The sequence below is a fragment of the Hydra vulgaris genome, chromosome 09 (assembly GCF_038396675.1).
Source record: "Hydra vulgaris chromosome 09, alternate assembly HydraT2T_AEP".
Taxonomy (NCBI): Eukaryota; Metazoa; Cnidaria; class Hydrozoa; order Anthoathecata; family Hydridae; genus Hydra; species Hydra vulgaris.
Window position 1 is genome coordinate 57,040,261 of NC_088928.1, and position 15,658 is coordinate 57,055,918.

A 15,658-nucleotide genomic window follows, 5' to 3' on the forward strand; every position below is an offset into this window, starting at 1 on the left:
ACAGAAACCAAGCATTATTTAAAATTAGAAAATGAAGTTTTAATTTATTTGAGCCAAGACATTATCACGCAACAACATAGTCCTTTAGTATGGCGGAGCGCAAATAGAAATAACTTCAAGCAATTAGCTCCAATAGCTCAAAAGTATTTATCATGCCCTCCATCTTCTGTTGAAAGTGAACGGTTGTTCAGTTGTGGAGGACAAGTTTGTTCTTCACAACAAAATAGGTTAACTCCGGAAACAGTAGAAATGCTTATGTTTTTACATTACAATATTTGTATACACAATTTTAAATACTAAACATTGTTACAACTGCTATTGGTGCTTTCTTTAGTATCTTAAATTTTTTTTTTTTTTTGATATTTCATTTTGAAGTCTCTTATTTTATTTTATTTTGAGAATATATATATATATATATATATATATATATATATATATATATATATATATATATATATATATATATATATATATATATATATATATATATTTATTTATATATAATTTAAAAAGGTTTTTTTTCATTTGCTTTTTATAAAGAGATTAAAACTTTAAGTAAACTGCTCATCATAATATTATTTTCTTTTTAAAATTGAAATAAAAAGCGTTCCTCTAATTATATTCCATGATTTTAGAAATAGTAAATATATGCATAAACTTATAATACATAACAAACTTTAAATTTTTTTCCTAGCCCCGGCTATTAACCGTGCTAAATCTTATAACTTTACCAGGGCTCTATAAGACTCCATTTTTAGCCAGGGCCAGGTCAAGGGCCATTAACTTACTAGTCTGAATGTACTAGTCTACTATAAAAACTAAGATGAGATGAAAAATAATCTAAAGTGAATATTTGTAAGGATCAATCAATCAACAAAATAATTGAAAACATACCAATAGCTAAAGTTATAGTTTCTTGCATAGCTCATCAATGTGACTAAATAAAATGTGACAAATAACTTGATCTAAAATTGAAAACTGTCTTCCTGATGTAAAGCTGCTTCTCTTTCTATTATAACATGTATAAACATCCTTTCAAGAGTATACAATTTAAGCAGTTTAGGTGAATGAAATACAGAATCTTCTAAATTCAAAGGAAATCTAACTTTACCAGAAAGCTTAAAAACATGTGTTAAGCATTTCATAGTTTTAAACTAATATTTGTAACTGCAAATAAAGTCAAAACCCTATCATAATACTTTCTAAGTTTACTTTAAAAATAATAATATCACCTGACACCTAACATACAAAATTTTTTACCACCATTAGCACTTTGTTGTATACAACTTGTTGATTTTTTTTTAAAAATAGTTTTACAACGTAATTTAAGGAAGCATAACATTTTGATAACATTTAAGTTTATCATAATGACACTTACTAATCCATCACCGCCTACTCTTCCACGACCAGAAATTTTAAAAAACACTTCAACTTCCCAAAACTCAGTAGAGCTGATTGTTTTTGTCCACAAGCCACCTCTCTGATCCTTTAATGAAGGGGTAATTCTAATCTGCTCGTCACTAGGAATTGCACCTAAAAATTTTCAAAAAATTTAAAAATATCAAGTTTGTTTATGAAAAACTTTTAAAAACATTCAACTTAAATTTATTTCTGAAAATATACACATTCTCAAAAAATTTGAAAATTCAGGTATGTTTTCAAATTAATTTTGAAGAACAGTAAATATTGGAAACAATTTTTTGCATATATAAAATTTAGCTACAGTTCTTAAAAATTACTTTTATTCTGTTTTAGAACTACTTTTTTAGAATATTAAAACTATGTTTAACATTTTTGATTTAACAACATTGGTTAGACCTTTGTAGCACTTACCACTAGATAGTCTGGGAACGAAGCACCTTTATGCATTCCGCTCAATTGTCCTAAAGTTGTAGAAAGAACTCAGAACACATAACAACATTAGCATGTTGCAGCACCTACCACACATTTTTTTTGCAGATAATGCAGCAAAGACAGTAATGCCACCAAAAAATAATCACAATTTCAAGAATTTCAAGAACAAGATTATTTAAACAAGACTTTTGCCCAATTTTAGGATATTTCAAGGATTTATAGCTAATTTAAATAAACTTTGAAATTAGCTTTAAATCCTATAAATTTAGACAAAAACATAACATGTAAATAAATATTTTGTGTTTTATAAATGCAAAAGAATCTATAAAGTTATTATATAAAATCTCATCATCTATCTATAAGTCTTTTTTTGTGCATTGTCTATCAGCACAAATGCTTCAGAAGTTAAAAAAACTTGTCCTTAAAAGAATAACTTCAAATTCTTAGATATTTAGAACATTCTATAAATTTGATAAAAATTATAACATTTCCTAACTTTTAATTGGATCCCAAACCTTTACAACATGTTGTGTTCATCTTAAAGAGAACAGTTTTAAAAAAAAATGTTTAGGTTAAATTTAAGAAAAACTAACTTTTTTATCTTAGTTAAAGCTCATCTTCTCAGTTTTGTTGTAGGCCAAAAAGTCTTTATAATATATGCAGCAATCTATAGACTTAATAATTTATCAAAGCGTTTTTTATTCCTAAGAGTTTCAGTACATGACATTGATTTTTTTGTTTGTTTAAAAGATTGACTATGTAAACAAATAAAACAAATCAATGAGATCATGTACTAAAACTTTTAGGAATAAAACGAGCTTGAATAAATGATCAACTTTGTAGATTGCAGTGTCTATTATGAAGACTTTTTGGCCTATAACAACACTGAGAAGGCGTTAAAAGTTAATTTTTCTTGGTAGGCATTTATTATTTTGTTTTGATCAAAAAAATTTAGTTCTGATGTTTTTTTTTTTAAATCATTCTCTTTAATATGAACACAACATGTTGCAAAGGGTTTGGGATCCCTTTAAGAATATTTTTAGAAATTTAAGACATTTCAGGATCAACCTATATCCTAAATGACAACTCTGTTCCGTATAGCCTACCTGATTTTTTGCTGAAAATTTATTCAATTTCTTTGCTGGTATTGTTACAAAAAATAATATGGAAGAGAACTTACAACAACCACACAAGTAATGCTTCTCGATGTTCGATCGTGTTATCTTAAAATGCAATCCCCTAAATTTATCAACAATTGTGTTAACACAAAACTTCAGTGGGACAGGACTCAATTTAACAGTCGGACATCAAACATCGTCCGGCTAAAACCTCAGATCATCCGATCAATTTACAAAGTAAATGGACATTTTGACAGATGGAAATTGAATTCCACAAAGTAATTACTTTATTATATACTTATAAACAGGCTTGGGGTGATATCAGACACTATTGCAGACCATGCAAATGATTTATTTTGTTTACATCAAAAAAATTTGATGATTTAAACATTTTAGAAATGCGCTGAAAAAAGAAACTTTAAGCTAAACTTAAAATAAGAAAAAAACTGAAAAAACTGAAAAAACTTAAAAAAAAAAAAAAAAAAAAAAAAAAAATACAAAAAAGCTTTAAAATAAAACTCAAAAAACTCGAAATGAAAAATACTTTTGTTACATTTTTAAATACATTTGAAAAAAATTACTATAAAATTTATCTTTTAAAACGTTTTATTAAAGTTACGCAAAACGCTTTTACAAATTACTGTTATTGGTTGTTTAATAAATAAAAAATTTTATTTATTTTATTGAAAAGTGAAATTAAATTATTGAAAAGAAAAAAATACAATACTTTTAAGTTGTATAAACATTTTTTTCAAAAAGTTGCAAAAAAAAAAAAATTGTTAAAAAAAATAATGTTGCCTTTTTAAAATAGTAATTTTTAATTATTTCATGCTTTGATTAAAAAAATAAGCATTGCCAGTTACAGTATGTGATTGTACGCCACTCCTCTCTAAGCTAAGCTATCGTAAAAATAAAACACGCAGCCATTTTAATAATCATTTTTAATATTTCTTAAAATACCTGCATTTTATTACAATAAGAAAATATGATTTTTTTTTTAATAAGCAGTAAAAACAAAAAAAACTTTTTTCATGCTGCAATTAATGACACTTGTTATATATATATATATATATATATATATATATATATATATATATATATATATATATATATATTCATGTTATCTCAACGTAACAAATATTTGCTTGACATGGCGCAACAAATCTACGAACGCCCAAACTTTTGTAAAAATAACGAATAGAAAAACGAACGCACATTTCTATATTTTTGCATATGCAATCGTTGGAGTTTGCATAAAATTTTTAAAAACAAGTATAACTTCAGCAATTTTTTTTCCAAATAATTAAGAGATTGAAGGTTTTTATTTATTTTAAAAAACAAATATTTATAGTAAAAAGCGATTAGTTACTAAAATTTAAAACACATTTTAAAGACTTTAAAAGAAACCATGCTAAAACATGATTATTTCTTTCAACAGTGTTACTATTAAGTAAAATAATTAAGTAGGCTATCAAAGAAAGTAATTATGATTTAGCATGGTCTATGCATGCGTTAAAGTGTACAAATTTGTATTTAAAATAAATACATTTGCAATTACTTGAAAAGAAACCATGCTTAAACATTACAATTGCATTTTTCTATAGCGTATTTTTTATTGTTAATTTCTAATTTTTCTTTAAGTGAAGTAATGTTAATTTTCATATTTAAAATACTTTTCAAATGTCTGAAAAAAATTTTTTAATTTTGTTGAATTACATAATATCTAATAAAATAAATAGAATTAATGTTTATTATAGTTTTTATTTTTTATTGTACGTTTAGCAACGCAAATAATATGATATCTTTATTAAATACTTAATATGATATTAATATTTTTAAAAGTTTTAAAAAAGAAGTGTCAAACATTTATTTTATTTTTAACTCCTTTGATTTTAATTTCTTCTAGTTTATACACTTTGTTATTTTTAAATAAATTTAGCGAGAATTAAATTGAGAAAAATTCATTAATTAGTATCAATGGATAAAAATTTACAATCGTTAGGTCATTGTGGATTGTTATCCAAATACATCATATTTTAATATGCAATGACCTAACGATAGTAAATTGTGATAAAATTAATGTTATTTAAAATTATCCTTAATTTGCATTCACTTTGCAAATGCATAAAAATTTGTTTTGAAGAAATAAAATTAATTAAATTCAATAAGCATCCTAGATGTATCTAATAGCTTATTAACTAGATTAAAAATTATTTGAGAACAAAACTTCCTTATATGACATATTATCTTAAATTAGATGTTCCTCATTAAATAAAGATATGAACGACAACATTCATTAAAAAAAAACACACGATATGTCGCGCCCTGGGCTTGTAACAAGTATAAAAGCAAAATTTTGTATTTAATATTTTTAACAAATAAACAGATAGCTCGCGCAAAAACCAAAAGCTCTCCTAAGAAGCTGTTTAGAGAAGCAGCTCACATGGCTCCTCGTGTTCGTTTTAGGAGAGCTTTTTGCCGCTCTTGCACTCATTTACTCCTGGTGAGGCCTGTATATATATATATATATATATATATATATATATATATATATATATATATATATATATATATATATATATATATATATATATATATATATATATATGTACAGGCCTTGTTTTTAATAAAAATGCTCAATGCATCATAAAAATCATTTATTTTTAAAAGACATTAACTTTTTTAAATTGTTGCAAAACAAGATAAATATTATTTAACTTGTTTTTTATTATTACTATAAGGGAATGTTTATTTTCTTTAAATTTTTTTTTATAACAAATAATTAAATTTAATATTAGATTTTTAAAATTGTTTAATATAAACAAATTTCTTTCTTTTGTTGACATTTGTATAAATGAATTAAAATATTTTATATTTTTTTAAATCATTATTTCTTAAATTTCTAATTGCAACTAAAAATGATTTTTTATTTTAAAAAAATTAGCGAGTTTCAAATAAAAAAAAAATGTTAATTTATTTACTTCATTAAAAGTTTATTATTTTATAAGCAATTTTGTTATGAATGCAAAGATTATTTTTCTAAACACCATTTATTAAAATTATATCGCTGTATATATCATTTATTAAGAAATAATCACTGTGCTTTAACTTGCGTTATATAAAAAAAAGTTTAACTTATGTTTTGTCCAAATTTTTGATGCAGCCTCAGAACAAATTTATTTGAAATTTAATTTTGAGTAAAACAATAAAATTTTTATGAAGGAAAAGCGAAAAAACAATTGCAATAAGAATGAGCTAATTTTTTTGAAGAATAAATAAAATTTAAATACTGAAAATTTAAATATTTAGTAATATTTTAAAATAAATTTGACAGTTAAGTTAAACCCAAGCATTAACTTTAATTTTAATAAACTTAAATATATATTTTTAATCAAAATTAAATTATATATTTTTTAAATCAAAATTAAGTTATATATTTTCAGAATAAAATGATATATTTTTATTAAATTAGTTTTAAATTAAATCATATATTTTTTTATCAGAATTAAATTATATAGTTTAATCTTTGCTTCAAGCTTAAATATTAGCGTTTTACAAGCGAAAAAATCAATCATTACAATAAAAAAAAAAAATAATAATAATAATAAAAAAATATTATAATATAAAATAAAGATAAAATAACATTTTTTTAATAATTAATTTTATTTCATATTATTAAATAGAAATTAAAAAAATTTTTTAAATTGCAATCAAAAGTTGTATAAAAAATTGGTGCTCGCGAGATGATAAATAAAAGTTTTTATTTTATTTCTTTTTTTTAAGGTTTTGTTTGATAACTTCATATACAAAAAAAATATTATCGTTAACTATTAACACTTTTGTTTCCTGTTGCTAAATGTTTCGATAAAATAATTAGCTTAAAGAGATTAGGTTTTAGTAGTTTTTAATTTTATTTTTTTATTTTTTAATTTAAATTTTTTAATTTAAATTTTTTCAAATTTTTTTCCTGTTACTAAATGTTTCGATAAAATAATTAGCTTAAAGAGATAAGGTTTTAGTAGTTTTTAATTTTATTTTTTCATTTTAGTTTTTATTTTAGTTTTTAATTTTATTTTAATTTGAGTTTTTTTCATTAGTAAATAGCAATTGTATCAAAGGGGTCATTCATAAATTACGTCACACAACTTTTGACATTTTTTGACCTCTCCTCCCTTCATAACACTTTATTGACCAACCCTCCCCAACATTATGCAACAATTTTGTAACCCCCCCTCTCCTTAAAATTTATTTTTAACACTTTTTAATATGATAATGTCTATTGTTTTCTAGGCTTCTTTAGGTTAATTAAATAGTAATTTTCAGTCTGTTAAATGTTTTTCTTTCACCCCAATAGTTCCGTGTAAAATTGTATAATCACTATCATAAACATCACCCCAATTTTAAATTGCTATTTTTCCAATATAAACATGCAAAATTATTACTTTATGAATATAATTTTCTCACCACCAGTCACATTGGCATGGCTGAGTGGATTCTCCTTCTGGCTAGTAAACCAAGGGTTCGAGGTTTGTCTCTCAATGACAATAAATTTTTTTATTACTTAGTGCACAAATGTTTTTTTTTTTGCTGTAACACATTTTTGGACACCAACTAAATTTCTGCACTTGGACCATATAAAGTTAAAGCACAAGACATGCACTACACATAAACTGTTACAACTGCAGGTGCAGCGTGTTGCACCTATGACTGTAACAGTCCATTAACAGGTTTTAACAACTGCGTTAACGAAGTGTACACATCGACTGAGTAAGATTTAGGCGCAGTTGATTTTACAATCAACATTTAGATACATCAACTGAGGGTTGTGGTTTGGTCAGATTTTTAATTAAAAGAAAGTCTTCTCTAAATTTAAAACTTAAAAAGTGGGGGGGTGACCCCCCCCCCCCCCACTTTGTAACAAATACCAAAAAATTAACACAAATAATACCATAATGCTTCCATGGGTTCCTAAATTAAGCAGCATTCTTAGATGTGTTTTTCAAAATGTTGGCATAAAAAAAGAGTTTTTCATTTTGAAAGATCTTTACTGGACATATTATGCCGAAATAAATCAAAGCTACCACCAAACAGTTACCTGGGTGTTTACCCACTTAAATGTACTGTGGCCCTAGTAGGTGAAACCAGGAAAGAGATAATAGCACAGATAGCTGAACATCAAAAAACATGACTAAAGCAAACTGGAAAGCATCTGGTATTGTTAAAGATGCACAACATTGCAAAGGTAAAGTTAATTGGAATAATCCTAAAACACTTTTAGTTATCCCAAATAATTATACTAGAAAAATCAGGGAGGCAATTGAAACAGAAAAATTGCAATGTTGCTACTCAAAAAATATAATTCTAAACTGGGATAATGGCAACCTAGTGATGATTCACTATTGGAAAATACTTTTTGTTAAATTAAAAAAAAACTTTTATAATATTATGCAGCCATAAAACATTATTATTGTAAACAATGAATATTTTGTAACGTATTCTAGTTTGATAACGGCTCCAATTATGAGCTAAAATATCATATTTAAAATTAAAAATTTTAATAAGTTAAATAAATAGCATGACACTGTATATGATGTATTTTCAATTTCATATATAAATTTCACCATACTATTAGGATGTCATTTAAATATATATATCTATATATCTATATATATATATATATATATATATATATATATATATATATATATATATATATATATATATATATATATATATATATATATATATAAATATATATACATATATATATATATATATATATATATATATATATATATATATATATATATATATATATATATATATATAAATATATATACATATATACACATATAAATAGATAAGATTAAGTTTGATAAAAAGACTTTTCTAAATAAATAAAAATTTTTCTAAATAATAAAGAAAGAAATAAAAAGGAAACTTCACCAGACTAACATTAAATAAACTAAATAACATGACACAGATTTCAATTGAATAACTATTATCCATAATATAATATAAATTATATTTTAAAAATTTGATTGGACGTTGTCTGACCCAAACAAGTTTTAATTGGACATTTTGTCCAGGACTTTATAAAAAATTAATTTGAGCCCTTGTGTGACATTTTCTCAGACAAACGTGTCTGAATTTTTTGTTCACTTTTTTGCATCTGACTTTCTGTTATAAAATACAGCAGATTTTTTTGTGTGAAATTCATGCTCTGTTTCATGATCTTTTTTTTTATTAAGTTTGATAATATCTTCACCAACTGCATTTAAAAAGCTCTTGGTCAGTTTGTTTTATATTTACAATGAACTAGGGTTTGTAATCCCGTGCTATTTTTAAAATCCCGGGATTTCGGGATTACATTTACCTATTCCCGGGATCCCGGGATTTTGAAATACCTGTTTTTGAAAGATTTTAACATATTATTTTAGAAAAAAAGTTTTAAGGAAATTAATAAGACATTTAAAGTATGTTTAAAAAAAACTTACAAATTTCAAGGAATTTCTTTGGTTTGTTAATATTATACATACTTAATTATTAAATTATAAAGACGTTGTTTTTGTAGATATAATATATGTATGCAATTATTTTTGATTATTCTTAAAATACGTTTCGAGGAAGCAGAGCACATCCAAAGTTTCATCCCCCAGACGACTTTTTATTTTTGTTGCAAAAAGTCCGGCCGCAGAAAAAGCACGTTCTGATTCCACACTGGTAGGCTTAATAGTCATTAAAAAATCATACACTCTTTGCAAAAAATCACCACGTGTTCCTCCATTTTCAAACAACACCATTTCCTTTTGAATTTTCATCGATAACGTCTCACATCAAGTTGGTATGCTGGGCAAATGTGCTTTTTTTATAGCTTTATTAAGTTCGTCTGTGATTCTTTTGCTGTTTTTAAGAGCAAAAGAAATAGATTCAGATGAAGAGTCAGAAGAATCAGAAATAATTTTGAGTAGTGCCTCATTTGAAACAGAAAGTTCAACTTCTGATTCAGACTCATTAGCTGTTAATGATGTAGCTGGATTTGTAGCGTCTAGTCTTTCAAGTAACTCAACTATTAATTTGCGACATTTTATTTAAGTCGGAACTGTTACTAGCTCTATTTCAGATTCGGACTGAATATTGGTTCTACCATTGTGCAGATACTGAAGGATCCCACTTGCATCGGTACATCTTTGTTGCATTCGAAGAACGAGGGATGAATGCAACTTTTGACTTATAACGTTGTTAGCATCTTTAAGTTTTTTAACATAAAAGTTATGGCAACATTGGCTGTAAACAAATTAGCATCCCGACAGCAAAGGGCCTCAACTGTTGCTTTTACTGGAAGTAGCGCATTAATGATAGCAGATACAGTTCTAAGCTCAATATTAGATAAAGCCAAAGATTCACCTTCCGGTAGACTTATGTCTATTAATGCCTTTTGTATACAATTTTTTAATAAATAGACGCATTGAAGCATTGACAAAAGACTATTCCATCTGGTCTTGCAGTCTTTAATTAGAGCTATTTGTTTTCCAAATTCAGCCGCAACATACTTCTGCAAGATATCATTTTTTTTTGGTGATCGTCTGAACATTACTATTACTTTTCGTACCTTTTTGATCACTGGACCACAATTTACCTCAGTAACATCAAATTCGTTTCCTCGATGCCAATTATGACTAGCATCAAGACCAACCAGTTTATCGTTGTCAGAAAAATCATCATCCTCGCAAGAGCTACTTCTGAAAAATCGTCTTCTATATCTGATTGTTTGTCTTCGTCGAATTGCTGATTTATTTCTCTTTCTATATCCTGCTTTTGATATAGTACTTCAATAACGGCCAGTTGCACACCATGGGCAAAACATAACTGTTGATTTACAGGTAATACTCTCCCAACTTTTTTCATCACACTTGCTCCGTCAGTCATAATACCAACAATATCTTTTCTCAAATCAAGTTCATGTTGTGCAAGCATTTGTTCTAATAACTCAATACACTTATCTGCAGACATTGATCCCGTTATACGAATTAAGCCTAAGCTCCAGAACTGACAATTTCGTGCATGTAAATTAATATTCATGTAGCAACGGTTACGCAATGATGTCCATTCATCAAAAGATAAAGAAAATCTTTCTCCCACACCGAATTCAGGTTTTTTTTTGCTAGCAATTTCAGTAATAAAAAAACTCCTTATTTTTTTGCTGTAATCTACAACCATTTTACGCACAGTGTTGACTGTTGTGGGTAAACTTTTGAATCCTGTAGCTATAAGACCTGCACGTATATCACTAGAACGGCAAATCACGTTGAACGAAATCCCATCAATGGCTGTTAATCGTGCAAGTGTAGCAGGAAGTGATGTTTCTTCTCGCTCCAATATCGGAAAATAATTGGTTAACGTTTTTTTTTTTTTATTGGTGGTTCATCTCGTGTGTTTACTGAAATAGTAGTTGGTGTGAGGTTAATTTTATGGAGGGAAAATAAGTGCGTATGCAGACCTTTCGTTGAACCACCTCTAACTTTTAAAATTTTTTTGCAGTCAGTAGACTTACACATTGCTGTTTGCCCTTTTTCTTCTCTTAAAAAATGTTTCCAAACAGCAGAATTACTTTTTTTGTCATATTCCATGTACGAAGCCATTATAATTTTAGAAAATTTACTGTTCAAAAAACCAGCAATTTTATTTTTTATTAAAACTTGTACTTTAAAATAGTCACAAACAGATAACGTCTATTCGAGATAAAAATAATCAGAAACTTGAATAAATGCGACTAAGCACCAAAAAATTTTAAGAATGTAATTGCAATCCAATTTCAATTTTTTAGTTTTTTCAATAGCATAATGAGATGACCTTCTTCTGAAAAAAAATATGTTTTTGGATAGCTTCACAGTCACTTTCTGTTAATTTGTGTGGTCGATTTTAATGTTTGCCTCTACCATCAATTGGAGGGCGACCTAAAAGAACAAAATTACATAATATTTATATGCACACACACACACAGATATATATACATATATATATATATATATATATATATATATATATATATATATATATATATATATATATATATATATATATATATATATATATATATATATATAAATAGTTTAGTTCATAACTTAAAATATTATTAATAACTTCTTTAACTATTTACTAACCAGTTGTAGCAACATATTTTCTTATTGATTTGATTTTAGCTTTCGCAATTCTGAAAAAAGACATCATAGCTTTAATGCAGATTGGTACTTCGATAGCTAATTGTGCTCTTTGCAACCACACACAATAAGAATATGAAAAATTGTGTAAGTAAGTTTTATCTGCTTTCTGTCATAGTCTTCTTCTGTTAATATTTAGATTTTTATTAGTGTGGATAAGTACACGTCCTGACTATTTTTAGATGAATATTCATTAAAGTTACTAATTAGTTCATTCCTTTCCTCACTACTAATATTTTTAAAACATGCAAGTCGAATACAATTACAGCCTTCCCCAATAATGTGGCTCGATAAATTGTGAATTTTTTATTTATTTTTGGAATTATAATTAATCTTTCTTTTTCTTGATTTTTCTGTAACCCGACTATCATTAAATGCCATTTTGCTTTTTGTTTACTTTTTTCCATATATATATGTATATATATATATATATACATACATATACAGTGAAGAACCCAGAGCTTATTTAGGTATACCGCTTTAATCATTTGTGTTTACCTTGTTTAGTTTTATCTTAAGATAATCAACTCCTTAGTTGATTTAAAGGCATTTTTTTGAATACATGAATTTACCGGTGGATGATGTTATTTTAGATATGATAAGAAAGCCTAATAATAAATATTCTATTTTACATAAGTCTTTAATAAACGCTTTCATTGCAAATACCACGATATTAATAAAGAATTATTGAAAATTGTTAAAAATACTTTAAACATTTATTAACAATATTTTAGTAAATTTAACTTTAGTAGTTAATTATGTTTTAAATAATTAGTAATTAAGTGTTTAAATACTTTAAACAATTTTTAATCAATATTTACTTTACATAATATTAAATCGTGTAATATTTGAAAAATTAACAAAATAGTTTTACGTCTTGTATATAAATTAAAAACATAAGCATTTAATAAAAGTATTTAATAAACTATTTGAATAAAAAACATAAGCATTTAATAAACATATTTACTATTTTTTTAATTTTAAAATTTTGATTTAAATATTAGCAAATCTGTTCATTTAACTTTTACTGAAGGTTAATAATTCTTAAAGTGATTTAAGGCGCTTTCTAAATTAAAGATAATTAAAGAAGAGATAATTAGGGTAAACATAATTTTAAAAATGTTATATACTTTTTTATTAAAAAGCATATTATATTTTAAAATATATATTTTTTTAAACGTCAAGTATAATTAAAGAAATTACATTTAATAAATAAATTATATTTACTATGGGTTATTAATAAACAGAATGGATTTTTTGCGGAGTCCCAAAAAGGACTCCAAATTTGAAAGTCACAAAAAGATTACTTTATCCTAGTTTTTGGTATCCAGGAGCTATAAAAATATAAATAAGTTTATGGACTACAAATAGGAAAAAAGTTACGACTTTTAGGTTAGACGAACAATCATTATTTGAGCCCGGAGTCCTCAAGTATAATGGCAGCAAGGACTCCGGGCTTAAAAACAATAAGTCTTTAAATCTCATGATTTTTTTACTTGTCGCAGATCATAAGTCAACAAACATGTTTAAAGCTTCTGGACACTACAGAGTTGGAAAAAGTAGAGGTATAAGGCCAGAGTCCTTTTTGGACTCCGCATCCCTGATATATACCATATATATACATATATATACCATATACATTCATATATATATACCATATACATACATATATATAGATATAACATATACATATATATATATTTATATATATATATATATATTTATATATATATATATATATATTTATATATATATATACATATATATATATATATTTATATATGGTGTGTATATATATATATATATATATATATATATATATATATATATATATATATATATATATATATATATATATATATATAAGCTACATTTAAAGTATTTTTAATAGAATAGTAATAGAATCATTGTTACTTATTAAAATTTTATTTTAAAACATAGTTTGATTTCATTCACTTAAAATTGTAAATGTTATAGAAAATAAACTTATAAGTTATTTAATAGGTAAGTGTATGTAAGTAAGGATTTTATAAAACCGTTTTTTTTTTAAATTACACAAACACAACTCAAAAACTGACAAAGATGTTTTTTCTTAACTTTCTGCTTTCCTGACTCATAAAAGATACAGATTTTAAAATCTATTTTTTACTAATTTCTTGCTTTTTTTTAAGTTATAAAAAACTTATTAAAGTTTTTTCACTTTTGATAAGGCACTAGGGAAAGGATAGTACATTTATTTTCAATAACATGATAATTTAAACATCAAGCCCTCTTAATTTCCTAAATAACTTAATAAAAGAAGATGCAACCAGCAAAAGTTTTTTTACCAAATCCAAGCAACTTCACATTATTATCTTCACCTACCAAGTTAACTTATTTTAAAACCAATAATACTACATAATAATTACAGCTAAGCATTATGAAACCAATTAAATACTGATGAGTCTTGTTCAAGTGTGAAAAAATGACAACACATCATTAAATGTGTTGTACATTAACACTAATTTTTACTTTTCTGGACTTCATTATGAAAATAAAGTCCAGAAAAGTCAAAAATTAGTGTCAATGTGTTGTTAATAATAAACAATGTGTTATTGCATAATGATAATGCAAAATATATATATATTTTTTAACAAAATATAAAAAAACTACAAAAAAATTAGAGATGGGTAAAACACACCCATAGGTAATAACATTATGGATTAAAGTATAATATTAAACTCTTGAAACACCTTATAACATTTAAAAAAATAATTGCCCAAATTAGCTCAATATTTGAAATCGGCATTTATTTGAAAAACTAATATTTTATTTCAAACATTTAGATAAATGTATGAAATATAGACAAAGTTGATTGCATAATAACTTAGCTGTTAATCAACTTTAATTACTAAGATAAAGCTTATCATCTATTATTAAGCTAAACTATGTCTACATACTTCCATAATGCGCCCAAAATGGAACAGCTCCTTGTTTTGTAGCTATATGAGGCCCTTTAAAACTCAGTTTATATTCAAATCGACTATGCCTTCCTTCGTCAGCCAATATCGCATCAAAAAATATAACAAGGAATAAAAAAGCAACGTGGCCAGCCATTTTGATACTATTAATAATGTTTACTATAATCGTTTTTTTGGGTCTAAAAATCTTAAGAGAAATTATATATTAGGAAGACTGGAATCTACTAACGTAAATGTTTTTAAAGCAGACAAATCAACGAACACATTTTCTAAATAATTGAAAAATTTTAATCCAGGCCCGTAGCATCCGGGGGGCAGCAGGGGCAATATAATTTTTGTTCCTAGGGCCCTGTAATTGATTACTTATATAAGATATTTCTAATGTATATTTTAACAATCAACAACCAATGCAATAAAAAAGTTCCATTTTATTGGCAGAATAGAATAAGAAATTTGACTTATTATTATTTTTATAGTATATTATTATTATAGTTGTAGCCGTAAA

The 15,658-nt window shown here is 25.4% G+C and overlaps 1 protein-coding gene across 1 annotated transcript in view; it reads right to left on the reverse strand.

Moving 5' to 3' along the window:
* Positions 1-15,338, reverse strand: part of LOC100211467 (protein ERGIC-53) — a 51,124-nt gene extending 35,786 nt beyond the window's left edge. Inside the window, exons 1-2 of the mRNA XM_065806138.1 lie at positions 15,133-15,338; positions 1,379-1,533 (exon numbers count right to left, since the gene is read on the reverse strand). Coding sequence (XP_065662210.1) covers positions 1,379-1,533; positions 15,133-15,289 — 312 coding nt within the window. The 5' untranslated portion in view covers positions 15,290-15,338. The remainder of the gene's footprint in view (positions 1-1,378; positions 1,534-15,132) is intronic.
* Positions 15,339-15,658: the final 320 nt, after the last annotated feature.